The 26,491-nt window shown below is 40.7% G+C and overlaps 1 protein-coding gene across 5 annotated transcripts in view; it reads right to left on the bottom strand.

Moving 5' to 3' along the window:
• Positions 1-25,807, bottom strand: part of LOC138739012 (importin-5) — a 142,729-nt gene extending 116,922 nt beyond the window's left edge. For 3 of the 5 annotated variants that reach the window (XM_069890335.1, XM_069890334.1, XM_069890337.1), the window contains exon 1: positions 25,685-25,807. In XM_069890335.1, coding sequence (XP_069746436.1) covers positions 25,685-25,762 — 78 coding nt within the window. In that variant the 5' untranslated portion in view covers positions 25,763-25,807. Of the gene's footprint in view, positions 1-18,643; positions 18,740-25,684 lie in introns of all 5 variants that reach the window. The other 2 variants (XM_069890336.1, XM_069890338.1) reach the window with 2 other exon arrangements.
• Between the last annotated feature and the right edge of the window lie 684 nt (positions 25,808-26,491).

Here is a 26,491-nt window from a genome sequence, read left to right as displayed (position 1 = left end):
TTATTCTAATCAGCCCTTGTCCATTAAAGTGCATATATACCTTCTCCCTCAGAATAGTTGCATAACTCACCACCATTGATATTTGGTTCTATGGCCTGCGGTACCCACTTTTTGCTGCAGCCTTACTTGAATGGAGGCACATTTGCCGCCCTTCAGTCTTCTAGCACCTCACCTATAATGACAACTCACAAATATCAACCAGGACATCTGCAATTTCCTCTCTAGCTTCTCAGTATACTTGGATAGATCCAATAAAGCCCAGGAGATTTGTCTACCTTCATACAGATCAGGACCTTGAGAACCTCCTAATGCAAACTCCCAAGGCACTGCATTGATTGCTCAGAGATCCCCAGTCATCACATCTTTCCTCAGTAAAAACAAAGAAGTACTCATTGATTGGGGAAAATAAGTTGCAGTTTGCCTTTTAAATTTTTTTTAAAAGACATACAGCATGGAAACAGGCCATTTTGGCCCAAAGGCCCGTGCATTTACATCCAATTAACCTACAACCTCTGGTAGGTTTCAAATGGTGGAAGGAAACCAGAGCACCCAGAGGAAACCCATGCAGACATAAGGAGAACATACAAATTCCTAACAGACAGCACAAGATTCAAACATTGGTCCTGATCAATGGCGCTGTAAACTAGGGCCATTCTCCTGAGAACTAGCCAATATGGACTGAAAAGCCAATAAACATCAATTAATAGTCAACTAATTTAAATTAAATTAGAAATGACATTATAGATACAAGATAGATAAGAATCATTCATGTGTCCTTTTGTAAAAAGTGACTTGCCATAGTGGAGGTAGTCCTTCTGTACTGTTGGAGTAGTTTGTGATTAATGCGACAAGGGGAGGTGCAAGAGCCATACAGCTGTGGGAAAGATTGTTCTGGAACCAAGAGTTACTGCCTGATGGTAGCAGTGAGAAAAGGTATTGACCAGAATGATGGGGGACCTTTATAATATTGGCTGCCTTCTTGAGGCAGTGCCTGCAATGGAAGGGAGGTCAGAGCCAGTGCTGAAGCTGGCTGTGTTTGCTACCTTCTGCAGACATCTGCATTCTTGGACACTTGAATCACCAATCCAGGCTTTGATGGAACCAGCCATTCTGCTTTTCACAGTGCACCTGTAGAAGTTTGTCAGAGTATCTGATGACATGCCAAAATCACCTCAGACTCCATGTGGCTTCTTCAGGGTTCTTTTGATATACTGGCTCCAGAAAAGGTGTCCTGAAGTATGGACTCACAGAAACTTGAAGGTTCTGACTCCCTCCACCTCTATCTCATCAAAGCTGACAGATGTGTGGTCCCTCTGTCTTTTCTTCTTAAAATAAACAATAAGGTTGTTGGTCATGGCGATGTTGTGAGCAAGGTTGCTGTTCTGGCCCCAACAAATCAAGTTCTCGATCACCACCCTACTTTTTGACACAATTTTCAGTTATTTGGCCAACAATGGTGGAGTTGCAGCAAATTTGCATATCGAGTTAAAGCTAAACAGCAACATAGTCACTGGGGTACAAGGAATAGACCAGGGGACTAAGCACACAACTTTGAGGTACCTGTGCTGATAGTCAATGAAGAGAAGGTGATGTTGTCGATTGGGATCTGCCGATTAAGAAGCTGAAGATCCAGTTGCAGAGGGATGGACAGAATCCCAAATCCTTTAGCTTGGACATGTTTTGCTAGTATGATGGTGTTGAATGCTGAACTGAAGTTAATGAACAGCAACCTAACATTGGTGCTTCTGTGGTCTAAGTGACCTTATGCAGAGGAGAGGGCCAGGGAGCTAGCATCTGCTGTTGACCTATTGTGACAACTACAAGTGAACCGAAGTCGGTCCAGGTCCTTCCTAGGAGTTGATTCGCTCTATTACCAAGCTCTCAAAGCACTTCATTATAGTGGACGCAAAGGTCACTGGCTGATAGTCATTGTGGCACGTCACCTTGCTCTTTTTGGGAATCGGAACGATGGATGCCCTACTGAAGCAATGGGGGAGGGGGGGGGGGTGGAAGAGGTTGGGGAAACCTCTGAACGCTGCAGTGAGAAGTTGAAAATATCCAGAAAACTTCCAGACAGCTGGTTTGCAAAGGTTTTTAAGAACATGACCAGGTTATCCATCTAGGCCAGATGTTTTTAGAGGATTCATCCTCCTGAATATTCTATTCACCTCAGCCTCAGCCTCAGAGACAAGGAAGAGGAATTAGGCCTTTCAGCTCATTGTCTGCCCCATCATTTCATCATAGCTGATTTTCTATCATTTTCAACCTCACTTACCTGACATCTCCCCACAACCCTTGATTCTATACATAATTAAAAATTTATCTATTTTCGACTTAAATGTACCCAATAATGGACTTCACAGCCATCTGAGGCAATGAATTCCACAGATACATCACCTTCTGGATAAAGAAATTCCTCCACATCTGCTCTGAAGGGATGTTTTGTATGTTGTGCCCTCTGATCCTAGACTCCTGCATGATTATAAACTTCCTCTCCAAGTCTACTCTATCCATTCCTTTCAGTATGTTATAGGCTTCAGTGAGATCCCCTTCTGAACTCCAGAGAGTACAGTCCCAGAGTCATTAAATGCTTCTCATCTGATAATTTTCATTTCAGGGATCATTCTAGTGAGCCTCTTCTGGACTCTCTACAATGCCAACACATACTTTCAATGCAGCCCAAAACTACTCAATGCCCCAAGTGCAGTCTGACCATACCTTAAAAACTGTTAACATTACATCTCTGCTTTTATATTCTAACCTTCTTGAAATGAATGCTAGGATTTCATTTAGCTTCCTTATCAAAACCCTCCATCTCTAAATTAACTTTTGGGTATTCTTACAAGTGAACTCTGAATTCCTTCTGATTTCTAAACTAATTTGTTTAGAAAATAGTCTACATCTAAACCTTTATTCCTTCCACCAAAATGTATGATCATGCATTTCTCTACACTGTATTCCACCTGCCATTCCCTTGCCCAATTTCCTAACCTGTCCAAGTCCTTCTGTAAACCAAGTGCTTCATCAACACTACCTGTCCCTTCTCCTATCTTAGGATCATCTGCAAACTTGGCCACAATGCCATCAATTCCTTCATCCAACTCATTGATATATAATGTGAAAATGTGAAAAGAACACCACTACTTACCAGTAGCTATGGAATTTAGTGAATCCTCCACGAGCACTTCAGCCTCCTCTTTTAAGAATCCTGGAGGTGTAGTCCATCTGGTTCAGGTGATTTAGCCACTAGTTTTTAAACTTCCCCAGCACCTTCTCCATGGTAATAGGGACTATAATGGTTTTTGCCCCTTGATATTGTCGAACTTTGGGCATACTTCTGGCATCTTCCACAATGAAGACCAACGCAAAATACAGAGTTCATACGCCATTTTCTATGTCCTAGGTGTCATTTTACAGTGGCCTGATGACCACTCTCACCTCTATTTCACTCTTTGTATATCTGAATAAACCTTTACATATGCTCTTGAGTTACTGGCTAACTTATTTTTGTATTTTATCTTTTCTCCATTACCTTTTAAGTCGACTCCTGATGGCTTTCTATTAATTTTTGATGCACTGTACTTTTTTTTCTTTTATGTTGTCGAGTCAGGCAGTTACCTCATTCTTGCTTTCATATACTTGTTCAGCATTGAGATGAATTTGTCCTCTACCTTCTGAGTCAAGGTCAGAAACTCCAGCCACTGCTGCTTTTCCGTCATCCCTGCTAGTGTCCGCTTCCAATCAACCTTGAACAGTTCTTCTCTCATACCTCTGTAGGGACCTTTATTCCCCTGGTACTCCAATATATCTGATTTTAGTTTCTCCCTCTCAATCGGCAAGGTGAATTCTATCATATGATCATTGTCTCCTAACAGTTCCTTTACTTTGAGCTCCTTTTTCAAATCTGGCTAATTACAAAACACCCAATCCAATTGCCCTTTCCCAAATCACCTCAGCCACATTGCTCATCCTACAAATATTCTAGAAATTCCTTTTCTTGGTGTCCAGTACCAACCTAATTTTCCCCAATCAACCTGAATATTGAAATCCAAATGACTATAATATTGAATAATTTTTAGCATGCCTTTTCTATATTCCCATCTGTAAATTGGGGTATAAGGCACTGAAAGATAGGTCTACCAGTTTTGCCAATGTGCCACCTAAAATTGTTAAAAACAAATTATTTGCAACACTTATTATCAAGGATTGCCTATTCTTGGAGTTACGTGAATGCAGAGAAGGGGGTAGACATGGAACTTAGGGGTCCAGGGAGAATGAAGTAAAATCAATAAAAATACCCAAGATAAAAGATGAGAAGTGGAAGGAAAAGTGCCTGAAATAAGAATAAACATTGAAGAAATGGGAAAGGAAGAAAAAACTCATTCAAAAAGAATTGTTGATCCTAGCACCACGAAATGACCAGGAGCAGTGGCCTCATGGAAAAGAGACATCCGCAAGAAGATACAGACAGAAGGTCTTCCTGGAGTGGTTGAGTACGAGTTCGAGGACACCGGGACGTGCCCTTCGGCAGGCCCTGCACTCCAAGTGGCAAGCGGCAGCAGGAGAGGGCTGTAAGCAGCACAGAAAGCAGCGGAGAGATGGAGGAGAACACAGGTGGTCTCAGCCCCGCACAGAAAGGTCAGTGAAGGATTACAGGCAGCATATGGAAATGGCCCTGCCTGTAACCCAGGGGGACCCCCGTGAGCATCGGGGGTAACAGCAGGAGAGGGCTGGAAGCGGCGACAGCATGGGGAACAGCAGACAGATGGAGGACAATGCAGGTGGCCTTGGTCTCACACAGAAAAGTCAAGGATGGAACAGGCAACGCCATAGAAACAGCGCTGCCTGCAACCCAGGGGAGACGCATGAGTAGCGGGGGCAACATGGTGGCAGCAGGTACAAGCCTGGCCTTGTGGGAGTGACATTGGACAGCAACACAGGGAATAGCTTGGATGGGGAGAAGGAGATCAGCCACCAAGGAGGCCCAGAGCCGGGGAAAGAATGATGCAGCAAGTAGATAAAAATTTGAAGTTGTGGAAGGAAAAATTAAAGGAAATGAATTTGAAATTCAAAATGTTAAAGAACAGATGAAAAAATTCATCCTGAAGTGGCTGCAACAAAAGATCAATTAACTCAAAAAATTAACATTTTAGAAAATTTTAGTACAAGAAATTAATATAAAAATTTTTGGACTTAAAGAAGGTGATGAAAGTCAGGAAATTAAGTTTTTGCAACGTTGTATTCTGCAATCTTTGGAGGTAACTGAATTGCAAGGAGATATTGAGATTGAAAGAGCCCATAGAGCAGGGGTGTCAAACTCAAATTCACAGAGGGCCAAAATTAAAAACTTGGACTAAGTTGTGGGCCAAACTAAATATTTATTGAAAATTTTCAACATCTGCATGTTTTCTCTTCTTTCAACATATGTAATGTTAAACTTTTTCTTATTAAAATAAATGTTTAATAATAGTTTTGGTTAAACTCTTTCCAGAAGAAGCATTAACAAATGAGAAATAAAATATTCAATAAATAATATTTCTCTATAGCCTTTAAGATCTTTTTAAATGTTTTTTTTTCCACAAGCCAACAAGTCAAAAAAATAACAACTTGCTTCAATGAAAATCCAATCTTTCAACTATGAACAGTCCAAAGTTAACCAAAGGAAATATTAATCCAGCTTGGCTTGCTACACTGATTTACTCTGATGCACCTGGGTCTAAACCAGATACTTGGCATCTCTTCTTAGATGCAAGTTCATCAAACTCTGGGGTCAGAGTTTGCCTCCCACCTGTCTTGAAAGGTCCTGATTTCTGTCTTTCGTTTGGCCATTTTTTGTAAGGGGTTTATTACATGTGAGTTGGGCGACAGGTCGCAGATGCTAATGAAAGTAAAGAGAGGAGGTGGGAGCGATTAGCGGGCTGACGGGCCAGCGCCAATACATTTGCAAAGCATTTTGGGATTTGTGGTATTAGCTGTGCATGCGCTATACTAGCGCGGCGGATAGCAGGCCAGCTCTAATACATATTTGATAAGATCTTGTGGGCCAAATATAATTACATCACGGGCCAAATTTGGCCCGCGGGCCTGAGTTTGACATGTATGCCATAGAGTGTTATGGCTGAAGGCACAACCAGATCAAATTCCATGTCCAATATTGGTTAAATCGCTTTGTTATGAATAGGGAGAATAGATCTTGGAACTGGCGGCAAAACAACGAAAGAAAGACAATCACCATTAATTTACAATGGAAATAAGATCTTCTTTTACCCTGATACAAGTTTTGATTTGTTGAAAAAATGAATTCAATGGTGTTTAAAAAAAAAAATGTGTTGTGGAATAAAGGCTATGCCTTTGTCTGGTAGTATTGAAAGTTTTGTTCCAGAAGGGAAAAATAGATTCTTTATGGAACACAATGAGGCAAAAGTGTTTGCAGACTCATTGCCTGAGTAAGAGAGACAAGTAGTGAGTGATGTTTGAAATGAGAGATAATACTGAATGATTATAGCTGATAATATAGAGGGAAAAAGGTATTATTAAAAAATGTTTGAGAGAGATTAATAGGGAGGAACGTTTTAACCTGAAGGATCTATAAATAAAAATTTGTGAATGGTAAAGATTATATAGATCTAATGCAACAAGGGACAGTAGAGTAATTCAGGAGAGTTAGTTGGGAGTGAAGGACTAACTTGTACGGAATCATGAGTGCAGGTGTGGTTTCGACCGTAACTTGTATAGATCAGGGTTATAAAGGCGTATTTTCAATAATGTATACATTTGGAGAGGAGAAATTCCTATCTTTTTCAGGTTTTCTTTTTGAAGAAAAAAAAAGAATTTTGCAACTTTATGATACAAGATTTTTTTCTTGAAACTAAACTAGCAATGATGCAGTAACAAGTTTATAATTTGGGATTCTATGAAGTCATATCTAAGTAATAATTTTATACATCAAAAGTAAAGAAGGAATATATGAAAGAGATGGATCAGTTGGAAAAGAAATAATGAAATTGGAGAATGAAAGACAAGTAAAAAAAACAAGGAGAAAAGAATATTGTTAGAATCAAAAAAATTAAGATTTAATAGAATACAACCTTACAGAATGGAGAGAAATATGATGAGGTCACGACAAAAATATTATGAACGAAGTGAAGGAGTTCATAAAGTACAGCATGGCAATTAAAAGCAGAGCAAGTTTCTAGAACAATAATTGCTAGTAAGAAAAGTACTGGTCAAGTTACTTATAAAATGCAGGAAATAAATGATAATTTAAAGGAATTTTATGCCAAACTTTAAAAAAAATGCCCAAAAAAATAGAATATTTACGACAAGTTAAATTACCTATGTTAGATGAAGATGAAAAATTAGAATTATCTAATACTTTTTTCTGAAATAGATTTTATGAGACCTTAATGCCATTACAGAATAATAAAGCACCAGGAGAAGATGGCTTTCCACCAAATTTTATAAAGAATTTAAGGAATTATTAGTACCTGTGTTAATGGGGGGGTTATTAGACCAAATGAAAGAGTTACAGGACCTACCAGAATTTTTCACAACAGTTTTAATAACAGTAATTCCAAAGAAGTCGCCAATGTCCAATGTCCGCGCTGAGCTGTGTTCGTTTGGCGAGGCTAGTCCACCACTCATTTTGGATCTCCCGGAGTTTGCACTGAAGATGGCTGCATGCGCGACGGAAGGCTTGTTTCTTCTCTGGACAGGACGGCTTTGTAAGGTGAGCCTGGTGGGCAGCTCGCTTCTTTGCCAGCAGCTCCTGGATTTCCTGGCTGTTTTCGTCAAACCAGTCCTTGTTTTTCCTGGAGGAGAAGCCCAGTACCTCTTCAGTGGATTGCAGTATGGTAGTCTTCAACTGATCCCAGAGGGTTTCAGGGGACGGGTCCGTGAGGCGGGATGCAACGTCGAGCTTTGCTTTGAGGTTTGCCTGGAAGTTTCCTCTCGCTTCGTCTGACTGCAGTTTTCCAACATTGAACCTCTTTCTGGGGGCTTTATTGTTCCTGGGCTTTGGCTTGAAGTGAAGGTTGAGCTTACAGCGAACCAGCCGGTGGTCAGTGTGGCATTCCGCGCTAGGCATGACCCTGGTGTGGAGCACATCTTGTTTGTCACTTTCTCGCACCAGGATGTAGTCCAGGAGGTGCCAGTGTTTGGATCGGGGATGCATCCAGGTGGTCTTAAGGCTGTCCCTCTGCTGAAAAAGGGTGTTTGTAATGACAAGCCGCTTTTCTGCGCAGAGCTCCAACAGGAGGCGCCCATTGTCGTTGCACTTGCCGACGCCATGCTTGCCCAGGATTCCTGGCCAGGTTTCTGAGTCTTTGCCGACACGAGCGTTGAAGTCGCCCAGGATGACAACCTTGTCGGCTGTAGGGGTACGTTGGATGAGGTTGCGCAGGTCGGTGTAGAACTTGTTCTTTTCTGCTGGTTCCGCCTGGAGGGTTGGAGCATAGACACTGATGAGGGTGATGTGATGCTTGTTTTGAAGTGGGAGTCGCATGCACATGATTCGGTCCGAGAGGCCTGTCGGAAGGTTTTCGAGTTTGGAGGCAATGAAGCTCTTGACCATGAAGCCTACACCAGATAGGCGTCGTTCATCCGAAGGCTTGCCAGACCAGTAGAGTGTGTAGCCCGCGCCGCGTTCTTGGAGGCTGCCTACATCTGCCAGGCGGACTTCACTGAGAGCGGCTATGTCGATGTCAAGTCTGAGGAGTTCATGTGCAATGAGGGCAGACCGACGTTCAGGTCGGTGGCTGTCAGTCTTGTCTAGCATGGTTCTGATGTTCCAGCATGCTAGCTTGAGTTTGTGAGCATCTTTTGAGGGGGAGGACGTGGAGGGGGAGGACGACAAGATCTCCATCCTCAACCGATGGTCAGAACACTTCCAATCTCTTTTCAGTACCAACCGCTCAGTCCAAGATTCCGCCCTGCTCCAGCTCCCTCAACAGCCCCTAAGGCTAGAGCTGGATGAGGTTCCCACCCTGGATGAGACATATAAGGCAATCGAACAACTGAAAAGTGGCAAAGCAGCAGGTATGGATGGAATCCCCCCAGAAGTCTGGAAGGCTGGCGGCAAAACTCTGCATGCCAAACTGCATGAGTTTTTCAAGCTTTGTTGGGACCAAGGTAAACTGCCTCAGGATCTTCGTGATGCCACCATCATCACCCTGTACAAAAACAAAGGCGAGAAATCAGACTGCTCAAACTACAGGGGAATCACGTTGCTCTCCATTGCAGGCAAAATCTTCGCTAGGATTCTACTAAATAGAATAATACCTAGTGTCGCCGAGAATATTCTCCCAGAATCACAGTGCGGCTTTCGCGCAAACAGAGGAACCACTGACATGGTCTTTGCCCTCAGACAGCTCCAAGAAAAGTGCAGAGAACAAAACAAAGGACTCTACATCACCTTTGTTGACCTCACCAAAGCCTTCGACACCGTGAGCAGGAAAGGGCTTTGGCAAATACTAGAGCGCATCGGATGTCCCCCAAAGTTCCTCAACATGATTATCCAACTGCACGAAAACCAACAAGGTCGGGTCAGATATAGCAATGAGCTCTCTGAACCCTTCTCCATTAACAATGGCGTGAAGCAAGGCTGTGTTCTCGCACCAACCCTCTTTTCAATCTTCTTCAGCATGATGCTGAACCAAGCCATGAAAGACCCCAACAATGAAGACGCTGTTTACATCCGGTACCGCACGGATGGCAGTCTCTTCAATCTGAGGCGCCTGCAAGCTCACACCAAGACACAAGAGAAACTTGTCCGTGAACTACTCTTTGCAGATGATGCCGCTTTAGTTGCCCATTCAGAGCCAGTTCTTCAGCGCTTGACGTCCTGCTTTGCGGAAACTGCCAAAATGTTTGGCCTGGAAGTCAGCCTGAAGAAAACTGAGGTCCTCCATCAGCCAGCTCCCCACCATGACTACCAGCCCCCCCACATCTCCATCGGGCACACAAAACTCAAAACGGTCAACCAGTTTACCTATCTCGGCTGCACCATTTCATCAGATGCAAGGATCGACAATGAGATAGACAACAGACTCGCCAAGGCAAATAGCGCCTTTGGAAGACTACACAAAAGAGTCTGGAAAAACAACCAACTGAAAAACCTCACAAAGATAAGCGTATACAGAGCCGTTGTCATACCCACACTCCTGTTCGGCTCCGAATCATGGGTCCTCTACCGGCACCACCTACGGCTCCTAGAACGCTTCCACCAGCGTTGTCTCCGCTCCATCCTCAACATCCATTGGAGCGCTCACACCCCTAACGTCGAGGTACTCGAGATGGCAGAGGTCGACAGCATCGAGTCCACGCTGCTGAAGATCCAGCTGCGCTGGATGGGTCACGTCTCCAGAATGGAGGACCATCGCCTTCCCAAGATCGTATTATATGGCGAGCTCTCCACTGGCCACCGTGACAGAGGTGCACCAAAGAAAAGGTACAAGGACTGCCTAAAGAAATCTCTTGGTGCCTGCCACATTGACCACCGCCAGTGGGCTGATAACGCCTCAAACCGTGCATCTTGGCGCCTCACAGTTTGGCGGGCAGCAGCCTCCTTTGAAGAAGACCGCAGAGCCCACCTCACTGACAAAAGGCAAAGGAGGAAAAACCCAACACCCAACCCCAACCAACCAATTTTCCCTTGCAACCGCTGCAATCGTGTCTGCCTGTCCCGCATCGGACTGGTCAGCCACAAACGAGCCTGCAGCTGACGTGGACTTTTTACCCCCTCCATAAATCTTCGTCCGCGAAGCCAAGCCAAAGAAAGAAAGGGAATTCCAAAGAAAGAGAAGGGAAGGATTGTCTACAACCTTCATATAGTCCTATATCACTACTGAATATGGATTATAAAATTGTATCAAAATTGTTAGCTAATTGGTTAGCTAAATTTTTACCAAAATTAATAAATATGGATCAAACTGGTTTTATTAAAAATAGAAGAGCAGCAGATAATATAGTTAAATTTTTAAGTTTTATAAATGTAGCACAAAATAAGCAGTAGCGGTTGCATTAGATGTAGAGAAAGCATTTGATAGATTGGAGTGGGGTTTTTTTGTTTAAAGAACTTAATACATTTGAGATTCCAAATACTTTTGTAAATTGGATAAAAGCATTATATGATCAGCCAAAACCAAAAGTGGTTATGTATAGACAAATATCAAAACCTTTTCTGTTAGAAAGGTCATCATTGTCACCTTTTTTATTTGCATTAGCAATAGAGCCATTGGCAGAAATAAATAAAAGTGAAAGAAATTAAAGGATTTGAGATAGGTAATAAAGAACATAAAATTAGCATGTTTGCGGATGATGTTATAGTACATTTAATAAAACCAGAAATATTGTTGAATAAGTTGAATAAGAAATTAAGAGATTATGGATTAGTATCTGGTTATAAAGTTAATGTTGATAAAAGTGAGGTGATGCCTATGGTTGATATGGGTTATTCAGAATGTAAGAGATTGACAAAATTCAAATGGCAAAAAGCAATTAAATATTTACAAATAAAAATTGACAGAAATATAAATAATTTATTTAAGTTAAATGACTCTCCACTGTTAAAAAAAGATAAAAGATCTGAGAAGGTGGAAAGATTTACCAATAACATTAATAGGATGGGTGAATTGTATTAAAATGAATATTTTTCCAAGAATATAATATTTATTTCAATCATTAACCATTCATATGCCAGAAACATTTTTTCAAAGTTTGAATAAAATTATACGAGAATTTATTTGGAAAGGTAAAATGGCAAGAATTTGTCTTGAAAAATTAAATTGAAAATTTGATCAGGAGGACTAAGATTACCAAATTTTAAAATTATTATGAAGCAGCTCAATTAAGATTTTTTTTGTCCTCCTGTTATCAAATGGGTGAGAAAGCATCTTGGGTTCAGATTGAAATGAATAAAATTGTAGAAACTATCCCAGAACAAATTTTGTATAAATGGCATAGTGAATTGTTTAAAGGAAAAATAGAAATAACAATTTTAAAACATATATTGAAAATATGGAATGGGATTCATATGGAGTGAGGGATTAAAAATTATCAATTAATTAAAATGTTGTTAAAATGAAGTCAACTTATTACTTTCATTTTGAATAATCCTTGATTTGATAATTGGTATAGTAAAGGTATACAGAGGATAAAAGATAGCTTTTTGGAATTGTTCTTTTTAAACTTTTGAGCAATTAAAGGATAAATATTCAAAATCGTGCAATTTTTGCATATTATCAATTAAAATCATATTTAAAAAAGAAATTAGGAAGATTTGAGACTCCAGGAACAAAATCAATTTGAAAGTATAATAAGATACATTATCAAGAAATTTATTAAATATGTATATAAAATTACAAGAAACTAAAAGAAAAAAGATTTATATACAAATCAAAATTACGATGGGAGAAAGATTTAAATATACAAGAGGAAATATGGTCAAAATTGTGTCAAGAGAGTGTAACAAGTACAGTTAATGCTAGATATCAAATGGTTCAATATAATTTTCTTCATCAATTATATTATACTCCACATAAATTGAATGGACTTCATTCCAATTATCCAGATGTCTTTTTGATGAAATAAGGAAATATGGGCCTTTTTACATTTGGTATGGTACTGTGTGAATGTGGAACAATTTTGGAAAGACTTGAGTATATTGTTAGAACAAATTATGAAGATAAAAGATACAAGATCACAAATATTTTTACTTGGGAATATATATGAGGAAGATATAAAATTGAAATTAGATAATTAAAGAAATTTTTTTTTAAAATGCAACCTGTAGTGACAGCAAAGAAATGTATAACAGTAATGTGGAAAACTGCAAATTTGGTAAAAATAGACAGATGGCATATTGATTTGCAAAATTGTATAGCTTCAGAAAAAAAATTACTTATAATTTAAGGAATCAAATTGGAAACTTTTATAAAATTCGGGAACCATGTATGGATTTTATGAATAAAAGTCAATTCACATCTTTACTTTGCCCACCCCTCAGTAATTATAAAAAAGTCAATAAATGTTATACATGTTAATAATATGTAGAAGTAGGTGTTCTTTCTTTCTCTTTTTCTTTCTTTTGGGGAGAGTGGGTTGCGGAGAAAATTAAAAATTTATTTTATCACTTTGTATGGTTTATCAAGTTACTATATTATTGAAACAAATGATAAGTAAAATGCTTTTTTAAAAAAAGCAGGCCCAGTGCCAGAGTGGAGGAAGAAAGTGAAGAGAGGGAGGGGCATGGAACCCTCCATTCAAGACTTTAAGGAGGTGATGGGAGGTGATATTGGAGGTCTCAGAAAATATATTAAAAGTACTAAAAGATGCCAGCAGAAATGGGAGAAATTAGAAGGGCTATGGGGGAACTGGCTGATAGGGTGACTGTAGGGAGGAGAGGATTGAAAGGTTAGAAAACGATAGGGATGCCTGGATAAAGGACAGGGAAAAGTTATGAGGAAAAATTAGATACATCAGAAAATTTCAGCAGAAGAAACAATATAAAAAATTGTATGGGTAAAAGAGGGAAAGACTCCATTACGTTGTTCAGGGAATGAATCCCGAAGATATTGGGAAAGGATGGGGGAGGGTCTCCAGTTGGAAAGGGCCCACCGGTCCTTCTTCCCCAGGCCAGGGCAGAGGCCCAGTTCGGTACTGATAACATTTCTGAAAAATCACGACAAGGAACGGATCCTGCACACAGCGCTGAGGGGTGCAAGGGAGGGAGGGGGCCAGTAGAATTCGAAGGGTGCAGTGCTTATAAAAAGGTGCAAGGTATTTGATCCAGTAAAAAAAAACTTTTAACATCCAGCATTCCTGAAAGTGTTCCTGGTTGTGGGGTAGAGAGTGGTGGTGAGAAGAAATTCTTTATAAAAGGCAAAGAGGCATTGAGGAATACAAACACCCTGGCTGGTGGCCAGGAGAATCCCCAAGGGAGACAAGAGGATGGAGGGCCAAAGACAAGAGTTGATCTGGCTGTAAATAATAAGTATACTTTGTTTATCACATTGGTTAAAGTTTTAAAGAAGAAAAGTATGTTGGGAGCTTTGGGATGGTGGACGAGGCGGCACAATCCAAAATGGTAGGGAGTTGTTTTGGACAATGATGCTGGGAAAGGTAGAGGTAGATTGGGGTGGGCAGGGGGGAGAAGGGGAGGGAGGGAGGGAGGGAGGACTTAACTGGGGGTATTTTAATATTTTAATGTATTTTCTTGAATTGTGGGTTTCAATTTTATTTAGTTGTTCAGGTTTTGTTTCAAGAACGGAGATCCAGGAGTCGGCGGAATACAAATAGGATGTAAGCCAAGTTTCAGAAGACAAGAAGGAAGGGGGGGGGGAAGGATAATAGAAAGACTCTGGGGTAATGGATAAGACAATTAAATTTTTATGTTTTAATGTAAATGGGATAAAGGGGGTGATTAAAAAAAAGTCTTGGCACCCTTTAGAAAAATGCAGGCAGCCAATATTTTTTTTCAGGAGACCCACCTTATAAAGCAAGAGGATACAGAGGGTCTGGGTGGACCAGGTGGCAATGTCCTCCTTCAATTCCAGAGGCAGGGGAGTGGTCATCCTGATAGGGAACAATGTTCCAGTGGTGGTTCAGGATATGGTCACTGACCCAGTGGGGAGAATTGTGATAATGCATTGTCAAATATACTCTGAATTCTGGACACTTATGAATATATATGCCCTGAATTTTGATGACAAAATATTTACACAACATATTCTTAAAAGTAACTGAAGGGTGTGAAAATGTCTTGATTGGACGAGACTTCAAATTTTGTCTGGGTACAGTTATGGATAAATCAGCAAAGAAGATAACAAGGGCCAGGTCAGCTAAGTCCACCCTGACCTTCATGAAAGAGCTGAATCTCAGATGCCTGGAGAAGGTTGAATCCAAGAGAAAGGGACTGTTTTTTTTTACTTGAGACAACACTATTCCTACACTAGGATTGATTTATTATTGGCGTCAGCCATAAATTGGAGAATAGGATAGTGGAAACAGAGTACATGGCACGGCTACTGTCGGATCACTCCCCCTTGACTTTATCCAGATAAGCAACTTTCAGTGTATAGATGGCACCTGAACACATTGCTATTGGGAAAACCAGAATTTTGTAGCTTTGTTAGGGCTCAAATAGAATTGAATTGTTCTGTGAAACGAACAGCCCCTCTAATGAGGATAACTTCCTAATATGAGATACACTGAAGGCTTATTTAAGGGGCCAGATAAATGGATATAACAAGAGCATCAAAAAGGAACATATGAGATGATTAATAATTTAGAACAGGAGATTGCCCAACTAATGAAGGATCATTTCAGATTGGGCACAGAGGAAAAATATAGGAATTTAGCAAATTAAGTTACAAACATGCAAGACAAAAAAGTTGATTTTAAAATCTAGATAGCAATATTATGAGCTGGGGGATAGGGCCCATAAAGTCTTGTCCTTTAGGTGAGGGCAGAAGAGGCCTCAAGAACAATTAATGAGATTCAAACAGGAGAAGACAAGATCTCACATAAACCAAAAGAAATAAACAAAACATATAGAAAGTTTTATAAAGAACTGTATAAATCCGAGTCATAGAGAGATCCTATAAAAATAGATGATTTCTTGCTTTCATTGGAACTTCAAAATTTGGATCAGGAGGAGCGAGAGGGGCTGAGTGCCCCTTTCACTAAAGAGGACATTGCATGGACCTTGAGATCTTTATGGGCTGGCATATCACCAGGGAAGATAGTTTCCCCATCAAATTTTATCAAGAGTTCAAAGATCTTTTAACGCCCCTTCTTATGAAAGTGGTAGATTAGGCCTCATATAGAGACCCATCTCATTATTGAATACAGATTATAAAATCTTGGCAAAGCATTGGCCAATAGGTTGGCAGAATATTTGCCAAAATTAACAAATCTAGACCAAGCTGGATTTGTGGAAAAGAGATAATCAGCAAACAACATAGCTAAATTGCTTGGTATAGTACATTTGGCTCAGCCAGGGGTGGATCCAGGAGTGGCCAAAGCTCTGGATGAAGAGAAGGCCTTTGACAGATTGGAGTGGGACTTTTTATTCAAGACACTGGAGAAATCTGGATTGGGTCAAATGTTTATTAATTGGGTGAGGACACCTTTCTATAAACCCCAAGCTAAAATTATTACAAATGGGCAGATGTCTCCAGTGTTTCCATTGAACAGGTCCAGTAGGCAGGGCTGCCTATTATTCCCATCTCTGCTCAGACTGGGAGTTGAGCCGCTGGTGGAAGCCATTTGGCAGGATCCAAACATAAAGGGGTTCAAAGTGGGCCAGGTGAAACACAAAATATACCTTTCGCTGACCATGTATTAGTATAATTGACAGGCCCCGGGGTGGGGGGGAGGTCGTTTGCTGGGATGAGGACCACACTGGAGGATTATGGGAAGGTCTTGGGGTACAAGGTAAATCTGGACAAAAGTGGAATTATTCCTCTGATGAATGGGGATTATAAACAATATCATCAGGGAAGTCCATTTAAATGGCCGCAAGAAGGCATTAACTATCTGGAGATAAAAGTAGGCAAAGACTTAGCACAACTTATACAAAGATTGAGGAGGACCTTGACAGATGGAGGACTCTGCCCATAACACTGGAGGGCAGAGTTAACTGTGTCAGGATAACCCCATATTAAAGCACGTACTTCAGACATGGAAAAAAATAAAGCAGTGCATTGGATATTTCCCAAAACACCTTTGACCCAGAATAATTTAATACCCTTGACTCTGGGTAATAAAATCCTGGACACCAGATGCCAGAAGGGGATCAGGTGTATCGAGCATTGTTACAAACTTGTGTCATTCGAGCAATTGATGAACAAATACTATTTATCTAATGGAACATTCTTCTGCTATCTCCAAATAAGATCTTTCTTCAGGGAAAAATTGGGACCATCTATGAACCTACCGAACTATAGTGACACAGATTTTAATTCAAAAGGGGAATGTGTGTAAATTTATCTCTAAGATGCATTACATATTCCAAAGTGAGGGCCTGAAGCTGGGCTTACACAGGTCAAGGGAGAGAAGGGAGTTGGATTTGGGCACAACAATCAATGAAGAGTGGTGGCAGGACCTGTGCTTAGACAGTGTGATGCAATACAACATCTTGCACCAGCTATACCTCTCACCACAAAAATAACACAAATCAAAGCCAGAAATTTCATAAATGTGCTTTAGGTGTGGTGTGGAGATTGGAACCTTTGTCCACTCCACCTGGGTATGTACAAAGGTGAAATCCTTCTGGGAGGACCTGGGAGACTTCGAAATATGGGTACTGCAACAATCCGTCCCAGCAGGGAAATAAGTGGGATTAAGGAAGTAGGACATGATGCTGACAACATGCTTTTTTCGTTTTGCTTTTTAGCTTTCTTTTTATTCCTTACCTTTTGTTTTTTTTCCTAGGTTTCTGTAGGGGTTGTCGACCCCACCGGTATTTGTATAATTTATACTGTATAGGGGTGTGGGTGGGGGGGGGGGGAAAGAGGGGAAAGGGGGATAAATGTCATATGAATGTTGAAAGGGATTGTATTGGTTGTTTGAATTTTCATAAAATCAAAAACAATTTTTTTTTTAAAAATTACCTGTTCTTGTATTTTAAGTTGGTAGTGACACTTATTTTCACAGTCTGGTACTCACTTTTGTTACACCTGATTAAGAAATTCCACTAAAAAAATTTTTAAAAACATCTTTTCTGCCATGATTACAAAATTCAATCGTCTTTCAAGAATGAATGCGATGATTATCCAACGTGTTGCCACTGATAAAAGACTGCCCTTGATGACAATACTCAGCAGCAGCTCAGCCCAACTAGACACATGAAGCTGACTAAATCCATTATGGTATTCCCCACCAGGCTTTAGAAACTCACATTTTTATGAATAAATGTGCAAACTGAATGACAAAATGCTCTTGCATGTCATACAAAAGGCTGCAAGGAAGCAAGTCCTGTACTCTGTATAAAATGAGGTCCATGCAATAAAAAAGACCTCCAATTCGAATACCATTTTTATGTAATGCTGTACTGTTGAAGATGATATCTTTCCAATGAAAGATTAAATTCATACCCCATTTATTTATTTTCAGTGGGCTTGAAAATATCATTCTAAAACACCCGAGTTGGAACTTTGCCACTCAACTTATTTCATCAGAATTATGGGTCTGAACAGTATACGTTAGCTATGTAGTCAAATTCGAAAGTAAGAAGTGATTTGAAATATTTTTGACATGAAAGGTCCAATTCAGGTATAATTGTTCTTTTCTTGCTTTGAAAGATGCCCATTTACATTGATTATTGTCAAGCCCAGAACTTCCCATCTTCTCAACTTGTTGACCAACGTCCTTGCATCGGTGCAGTCCACATCGTGATGGCATTTGCACTGTGCTGTTCAGTATAGAGTTTGAAACATTTTTACACTGACCTCCAAGAGTAACTTGGAGATGAGAGGAATTCATGCATCTGTTGAACACCCATGAAGGTAATGGAGATGAAGAATCTGCTAGATGATGACAATGTAACCTCATCCAGATGCTCAATTTATTCATTGCAAGCATAGCACTGTGGATATTAGGCAAATTAGTGACAAGTGGAATGTTGAATGAACATAATGCTTACAGCAGGATTCTGTTAACCTCACAGCTGTTCCATTGTGAGAAGTGGGGAATACAGTAAAAGACAAATTCTGGAGGAATTCAGCAGGTCTTGCAGCATCTGTAGGAGGTAAAGATATATAACCAACGTTTCAGGCCCGAGCTCTTCTTCAATGTATAAGTGGTAAATATTCCGTGGTCATATGAGGAGACTTTAGGAAGTTTGCCAAACAATGGATTTCAAGGGCCATGAATGGGGAAATAGAGATAAGGAAATCCAGGCCTTTTCACCTCATCAGACTGACTTTGGTAGAATATTTAAAATGGAGGTGCTGAAGAGTGTTGAACTAAAGGTGTAGTGACCTGGGATAGATGTATGGCTGAAGATTGAAATAGGGGTGAGATATAGAGGGGATTTGAAAGCAGGTGAAAATAGAGACATTTTAGGCACCAGTAAATATATGGCAAAGAATATAGAGGTGATACGTGGAATTGATGCTAGATTAAAATAGTTTTATTGTATTTATGTTTACAAAGTGTAGAAAGATTATCACCAGTCAGTAATGTTGGAATAATCAAGTCGAATAGCAAAAAAAACTAAGCCGCAAAGCTCCTGGTATAGGGTTACACCCACAGCCTTTGCTTCAGATAATATTGTCAGTTGCAAGTCCTATTCCAAAAGCTGTGCTATTTATATGGCTTCTCAAAATGTCTATTGTAACCTCAGCATGTTGATAATTGGAGATATGTTTACGTCATTGGGAGGAGGTTAAACTGCCACGCGTTAGTCAATGTTATTATAGAACCAGTAATCAGGCTTCAAATCCAGTGTTGTCTATATGGAGTTTGCAAGTTTTCCCCATGGGGTTCATCTGGCTTCCTCCCATGCTCAAACTGTACGGGATTTGTAGGTTAATAGAGGCAGCACAGGCTTGCAGGCCCAGAAGATTGGTTTGCCAATTACCACGTTGCATTTCTGAAATTTAAAAACATTAAAAACTAGATAAGATGTATTTGATCTGCTCCCCTTCTGAAGATGGTCTGCACACAGTTTCACAATAGCTCAAGAATTTGGAAACTTTCTCCAAGGGATCTGTAAAAATATATTTTTTCTTACCATTCATTTTCCAATTTAGCATTAAGAATTATTCCACACAAAATTCCCTAATACTACATCCATCTCATTTGGAGAATGAAATCATTAGTACTTTATCTTAAAACCAAGTACAGTGGTAATTACACTGAAACAAATTACATCAAGATAAAACCTGTTTGGTTAAAAGTTCTATCTGCTAATGCAATAAGTGTATTGAAAAGGCAGTGGCCTTTTCAACCTTCATTGCCTAGAGCATAGTTTCATTTCCAATATTTTATATCCACATAATATACATATAATGCATTAAAGTCAGAGATGGGACTTGACTAACTCAGAAGAGCAAATTAAAGTTATTGCTCGATCAGCCAAATTGAATACTTATTAGGGATTAATGGTACATCACAGAGACAAAAATAACTCAGACTAATGATTCAAACTTCTTCCTATTTAGAAATATGTTTCCTAATCAATGTTCTCATTTTGTTTTCTTCATGCTCCATAATCATTAAACAATTTCTGATGTGCACACTTTATTGGCATCAGAGAACACTGTAGAAACTTGAACCTGCTTTGTCATTTAAAAGCATGGCCAGTTCTATACCTCTGTCAATGCGTCCAACTGAGAAATATGGTCCTCTGGAGAAAAGAACAGCAAAGATCTTGAATGACAAAATTTTTCCTGGCCTCAGTCCCAAATAGATGAATCGCTTCTCTCAGTGCGTTAGCATAGACATTCTAACCCAAAGAAATGACCTCAAAACATATTTTCCCCCATCCCTTTGCAAAATTTCACGAATTCCAATTCCAAATTCAACCCATCACAAATACAGAAACCCATTTTGTTGCCCTGAGGTTCAGTCTTTAGAGTAATTGAAATTTCATTCTCATGTTCTTTTAAAATGGTTACCCTCTTTTCACAGGCTATAATTGCAAAACAGATAAATTAATATATAATGCATCAATAAGCTAGAAATAAAGTTTGATTTTCCAAAAGGAGCTGTGAGAGTGGGCGTCTTGGAATGAGGGTAGGAATGTTGGAATGAGGGTAGGAATGTTTCAAAAGCAACAGGGAAGGTCAGTGCTTGTTAATTTCCTCCATTGGCTAATTAACTGCAGACAATAGAAGGAAGGGGAGCCTGTGGAGCCACAAGTAGAAGAGTAAAGATTTGGTAACACAACACTATAGAGGGACAAAATATTTAGCAAGAAGACACAGGTAAGTGCAAGTAGACATTAGGACCAACAGCCAGAGCTGGGATCTATTCCTCTTGCAATATGTGGTTAGTCAGCATCTTCATCAGTGAGAAGTGCATCCAGATGCAACTCCCTACAAACTGTGTAAGGGAGCTGGGAAAATTTTGGATCATTCAGGAGGCTGTATGGTAATAGACAGGAGTTATAAGGAGGCAATTTCACCTAGGATGAATGGACCTGGGTAACAGACAGGAGAAGGAAGGGAACAGACAGTCAGTACAAGGTATCCCTGTGGCTGTACCCCTCAATAATGTACACTGGTGAGCCTACTGTTGAGGGGGGTTGACTTTCCAAGCACAAGACATGGCATAGAGTCTGGCCTTGTGTCTAGGAAGGTATGAGAAAAGGGAACTGTAGTGATTGAGGATTTGATAGTTACGGAAATAAATAAGAGGTTCTGTGGATAAGATTGAAGATCCTGGATGGTATGTTGCCTCCCAGGTGCCAGGGTCTGGGATGTCTCAGATTAAGTTCACTGCATTCTCAAGGAGGTGGGAGGCCAAATATTGTAGTCCATGTAGGGATCAATGGTGTGATTAGAAATGGTGTCAAGGATAGTTCAGGGATTTAGGGGCCAAGTGGAAGTCCAAGACCTCCTAGGTTGTGAGGTAAGAAATAGGAGGATAATATGGCAGAATATTTCACCAAAGAGATGGTGTAGGAGGGATTCAGAATTCTGGATGATTGGTCTTTCTTCTAGGGAAGGTGGGACCCATGGCAGAAAGATGGTTTACATCTGAACTGGGATTACTATACTTTCAGGAAGGTTTGCTGGTGCAGCTCTGGGGAAGCTTTAAACAAGATGTAGGGGAATCAGAACCAGAGCAGAAAATGGAGTGCAGTAGGAAAAATTGTTAAGACTGCATACAAAGACAGGAATCAAAGGGTTGTGCATGGTGGGGAAAAATTCTCTGAAGTGAGTCTATTTAAATGCATGGAATATTGGAGGCGCTACAGGGCACTGTTGATACCTCATTTGGAGTACTGTGGGCAGTTTTGGGCCCCCTATCTTAGAACAGATGTGATGTTGTTGAGGAGATTTACTAGGATGCAAGGGCTAACATATAGGAGAATGAGAGGAGATCTCATGGCATTTCATATTTTGAAAGGTTTAGATAGGGTGGATGCGGGTAACGCATTTCTCTTGGTGGATGAATCAAGGACAAGGGGTCATAGTCTGAAAATTAGAGGTTATCCATATAAAACAGAGATTAGGAAGAACTTCTTTAGCCAGAGGGTCGTGGATCTGTGGAACTCACTGCCACATACAGCAGTGGAAGCCAGATCACTGGGAGTATTTAAATAAGAAATAGACAAGTATCTCATTAGTAAGGGTATCAAGGGATATGGGGAAAAAAAAACAGAAATTGGAACTAGTGTCGAGTAGCTTAGTGTAGATTTATGGAACACTCGATGGGCCAAGTGGCCACCTTCTGTTCCTTTGCCTTGTGAAATGCAGATGATTTTAGATCATAGATTGGCACATGGAATTATGACATTGTGACCATTAATGAAACTTGGTTGAAGGATTGGCAGCTCAATCTTCTGGGATTTCATTGCTTCAGATGCATTAGGAGGGGGAGGGGGATGAAAGGGGAGGGGTAGCATTGCTAGTCAAGGAAAATATCATAGCAGTGCTCAGACAAGAGAGTTCATCTACTGAGGCTATATGGGTGGAATGAAAGGTATAGCCACACTAATTGGGGTGTAATATAGACCACCCAATAATCAGCAAGAATTGGAGCAACAAATATGCAGAGTGATAGCTGACAGCTGCAGCAAAGAAAGTTGTGAGAGGGGACTTTAACTTTTCACATTCATTGAGATTCTCACACTGTCAAAGGGCTAAATGGGTTAGTGTTTGTAAAACATGTGCAGAAAAGTTTTCCAAAACAACATATAGAGGTACCAATTAGAGACTAATACTGAATCTCCCATTGATAGACAAAACTGGTGACATAAGTGTGTGAAGGGGAACACTTTGGGTCCAGTTATCATAATGCCATTAGTTTCAAGATAATTATGGATAAGGATAGGAAGTGCTCCTTTTGAGATTCTAAATTGGAGAAAGGCCAATTTTAAAGAAATGACAAAGACTCTAAAGAGTGTGGATTGGCATACAGGTTGTGATCTGGCAAGGATATGCTTGGTATGTGGAGGCCATAAAGGTGAAGTTTTTGAGTACAGAATTTGTATGTTCTTGCATGGATTAAAGGCAAACTTAACAGCCATGGAGAACCTGTTTTCAATGGACATTGGAGATATGGTTAAGAGGGGTGTATTGCAAGTACAGGCAACAAAGCAAATTAGGTACTAGAGTACAAAACTGCAAAATGGAAAAAGAGAAAGAAATTGGAGGGTTAAAAGAAGACATGAGGTTGCTTTGACAGACAAAGTAAGGGAAAATACTAAGAGCTTCTACGGGTAAATTGAGAGCAAAAGGATAATAAATAACAAAATTGCTCCTCCATAAGTTCAGTGTTCAGCTATGTATGGAGCAAAAAGAGTTGTGGAAATCTTAAATGCATTTTATTTTACATCAGAAATCTGGCACAGACCCTATGGAAGTAGGGCAAACAAGCAGTGAGGTCATAGAACCTAAACAAATTAGAGATGCTTGCTGTCTGGTGTCAATGAGTTTGTATAAATCCCCAGGGCCTGACAAGATATTCTCTCTGACCTTGTGGTAGGCTAGAGTAGACACTCCAGGGGCCCTGCATATATATTTAACTTTTCCTTTGCCACAAGTGAGGTATTGTAGGATTGGAGGATAGCTTGTGTTCCATTTTTAACAAAGCTCTAAAATTATCTGGGACATTAAGAGTCAGTGAGCCTGATGTCAGAAGTGGGCAAGATATTGACAGATGTTTAAAGAAATTGTATATACAATATTTGGATAGACAAGATCTGACTAGGGATAGTTAACTTGGCTTTTTTGTGCAGTAGGTCTTGTTTAATCAATTTTGTAGAGTTTTCAAGGTTACTTGGAAAATTTGAAGGAAAGGCTGTGGATGTTGTCAACATGAACTTTAGTAAATTGCTTGACAAGTCCCACATGGAACATTAATCGGGCAAATTCAGTCATTGGATTAAACATAGGCTTTGTGGAAGAAGCCAGAGTGGTAGTGGATTATTGTGTCTGACTGGTGACATGCAACAAATGAATTGTGTGCCTCAGGGATCAGTGCTAGTCTAGCCCTATTGTTTTTTTGTCTCACTATCAATAATCTGGATATTGTAGTAAATTAGCTCAGCAAATTTGCCACCGACACAAAGATCGGAGATGGAGTGGTCAGTGAAAAAGCCTTTCAAAGCTTGCATAGGGATCTGACAAAATGAGCTGCAAAATGGCAGATGAAATTTGATGCAGACAAATGTGTTGTGTTGCCCTTTGGAAGGACAAACCAGGGTAGGCTATATAGTTTTGGAGTGGATTCTCTGGAGCATAGAATAAGGGGAGATTTGATAGAGGCATACAAAATTATGATAGGTAAAGATGGAGGCTTTTTCTAGAGATTGATACAAAACCAGCAGTCATGGGTGAAAGGGGTAAAAGTTTAAAAGGTATAGGAGGGGAACGACTTCATGCTGAGAGTGGTGGGAGTGTGGAATGAGTTAGTTAATGCAGGCTCAATTATGACATTTGAGAAATTTAGATAGGTACATTGGTGGGTGGGGTATGGCCTGGGGTCAGATTAGAAGGGCCAAAAAGCCTGTTTTTTGTGTTTAATGTTCAATGGGTTATAATTAAGTGACAAATCGATCTATTATTCTTTAATATTGTATAAATGACTTTTTTAAAATCCCAAACTACGTAACTTAAGGTAACAATGTGAATAAAATCAATTTTGTAAACAGAATCTACATCTCACATAGCCTTTCATTTTAAAATCATAGACCTCCATTTAACCCTTAACATTGCAATAATTAAATCACTGCCAAAATTTAAAAAAAACACAGAATAGGTGTAATGATTACCAAGGACAAACCTAATAATAATTTAAAAACCAGTTTTAAACAGAGCCAGACTCCTCAGCAGCCAAGAACTATCCACTCCATGCCCGCATGGACACTTTGTAACCACCATCTTTTCACCAAAATTCTTTCGAAACAGCCCCTTGTTTTCCCCAATATAAACGCCTTCCAAAGTCACTATTAGTATTTCTGCAAGGTTTAAATCGAATGAATTCACGGCACAATCTTGAAAGATAGACGTTAAATGGTCTTGCAGGTTTGCAACATGGGTGTGTCTGAAATTGTTATTTTAAAAGGTCGGCGACGAGTTAAACAGGTAGTGGGGGAATGAAAGGAACAAAGCTGCTCTCTCGCGCGCACGAACTTTCAACATCACTTCGCCCCGCAATTTCAGGAGGTCCAGTCCAAATCCCTGCATTTACTCCACCCCAAATCCATCCTGCGATTGCTTTCCGACTTGGTTTTTACTCCATTAAAAAGGCTCCACGCGAAGCACCACGACCTGGGGTTAAATGCTTAACTGGAAGCGGGGATTTTTTTCTGTAGGAACGCCTTCCGCTTAAAGCCCCGCATCCAACGACAAGGCTGGCAGTCAGGCCCACGTGGGAAGGCTGGGCTTGGCCAGGCCTCTCCCGCGCCGTCAGCTGCTTGCCGCTGGGGAGGAGAGAGCCGACACCTTCTGTGAGCATTCGCTGGCCCGCAACGGCCATCCTGCCCACTAGGCCACCGAGCTGTACTCACCTCGGCTTGTTTCCTGACAGCGTTGTCAGGGCTAAGGAGGTTGCTCAGCAAGAGATAGAACTGCTGTTGCTCCGCCATTGAGCCGACTGTGAGCGAGGGAGAGAGAGGGAGAAGGCCGGCTCCACTGACCTCTGACACCCGGCGCCCGGATCCTCCCGCCAATCGGGGGCCCCGACGGGTGTCAACGTCATCACGTACGGCGGGGCGGTGGGACGAGTCACCGGGCGACGCCGCCGAGCGAGAGTTAGTGTTTCCCACGGCTCCCCGCAGGTTGGGGACTGCGGGAATGTTGCGCGGTTTCGTGAGGGTGTCGTCGTCAGGGAGAAGGATTCGTTCGGGTGCGCGTGGAAAAGAGAGGGAAGGAGGATGGCAGAATGCCGCATGCGTCCTTAAGTGCTGGGTGTGAGGGTCATGAATGGACATGACGATTGACGTCACGCCTATATGACGCATCTGATTGGTTGAAACGAATGGCGCCTTAAATTACATTGTGCCCATTCAAAAAACAATGTGAGAGTACAATGATGTAATCACTTCCGTTCCTGTAGCTATGATGTTCCTGCCATCTGCAGGTGATTTTTGGGATACCTTCCAGGCTGCATGACACCAGTATTTTCAGCAGCTGTGTATCAGCTGATCGGCTGGTGTTCCCAGGGACCCATGGTACAGTACAAACGTCAATTGCTGCTGGAAGAGTCAAGATTCAATTTATTGTCATTGTAATCTTTGGCTTGGCTTCGCGGACGAAGATTTATGGAGGGGGTAAAAGTCCACGTCAGCTGCAGGCTTGTTTGTGGCTGACAAGTC

This window comes from Narcine bancroftii, chromosome 7, assembly GCF_036971445.1.
Source record: "Narcine bancroftii isolate sNarBan1 chromosome 7, sNarBan1.hap1, whole genome shotgun sequence".
Taxonomy (NCBI): domain Eukaryota; kingdom Metazoa; phylum Chordata; class Chondrichthyes; order Torpediniformes; family Narcinidae; genus Narcine; species Narcine bancroftii.
This window is presented reverse-complemented; position numbering and strand designations above follow the sequence as displayed.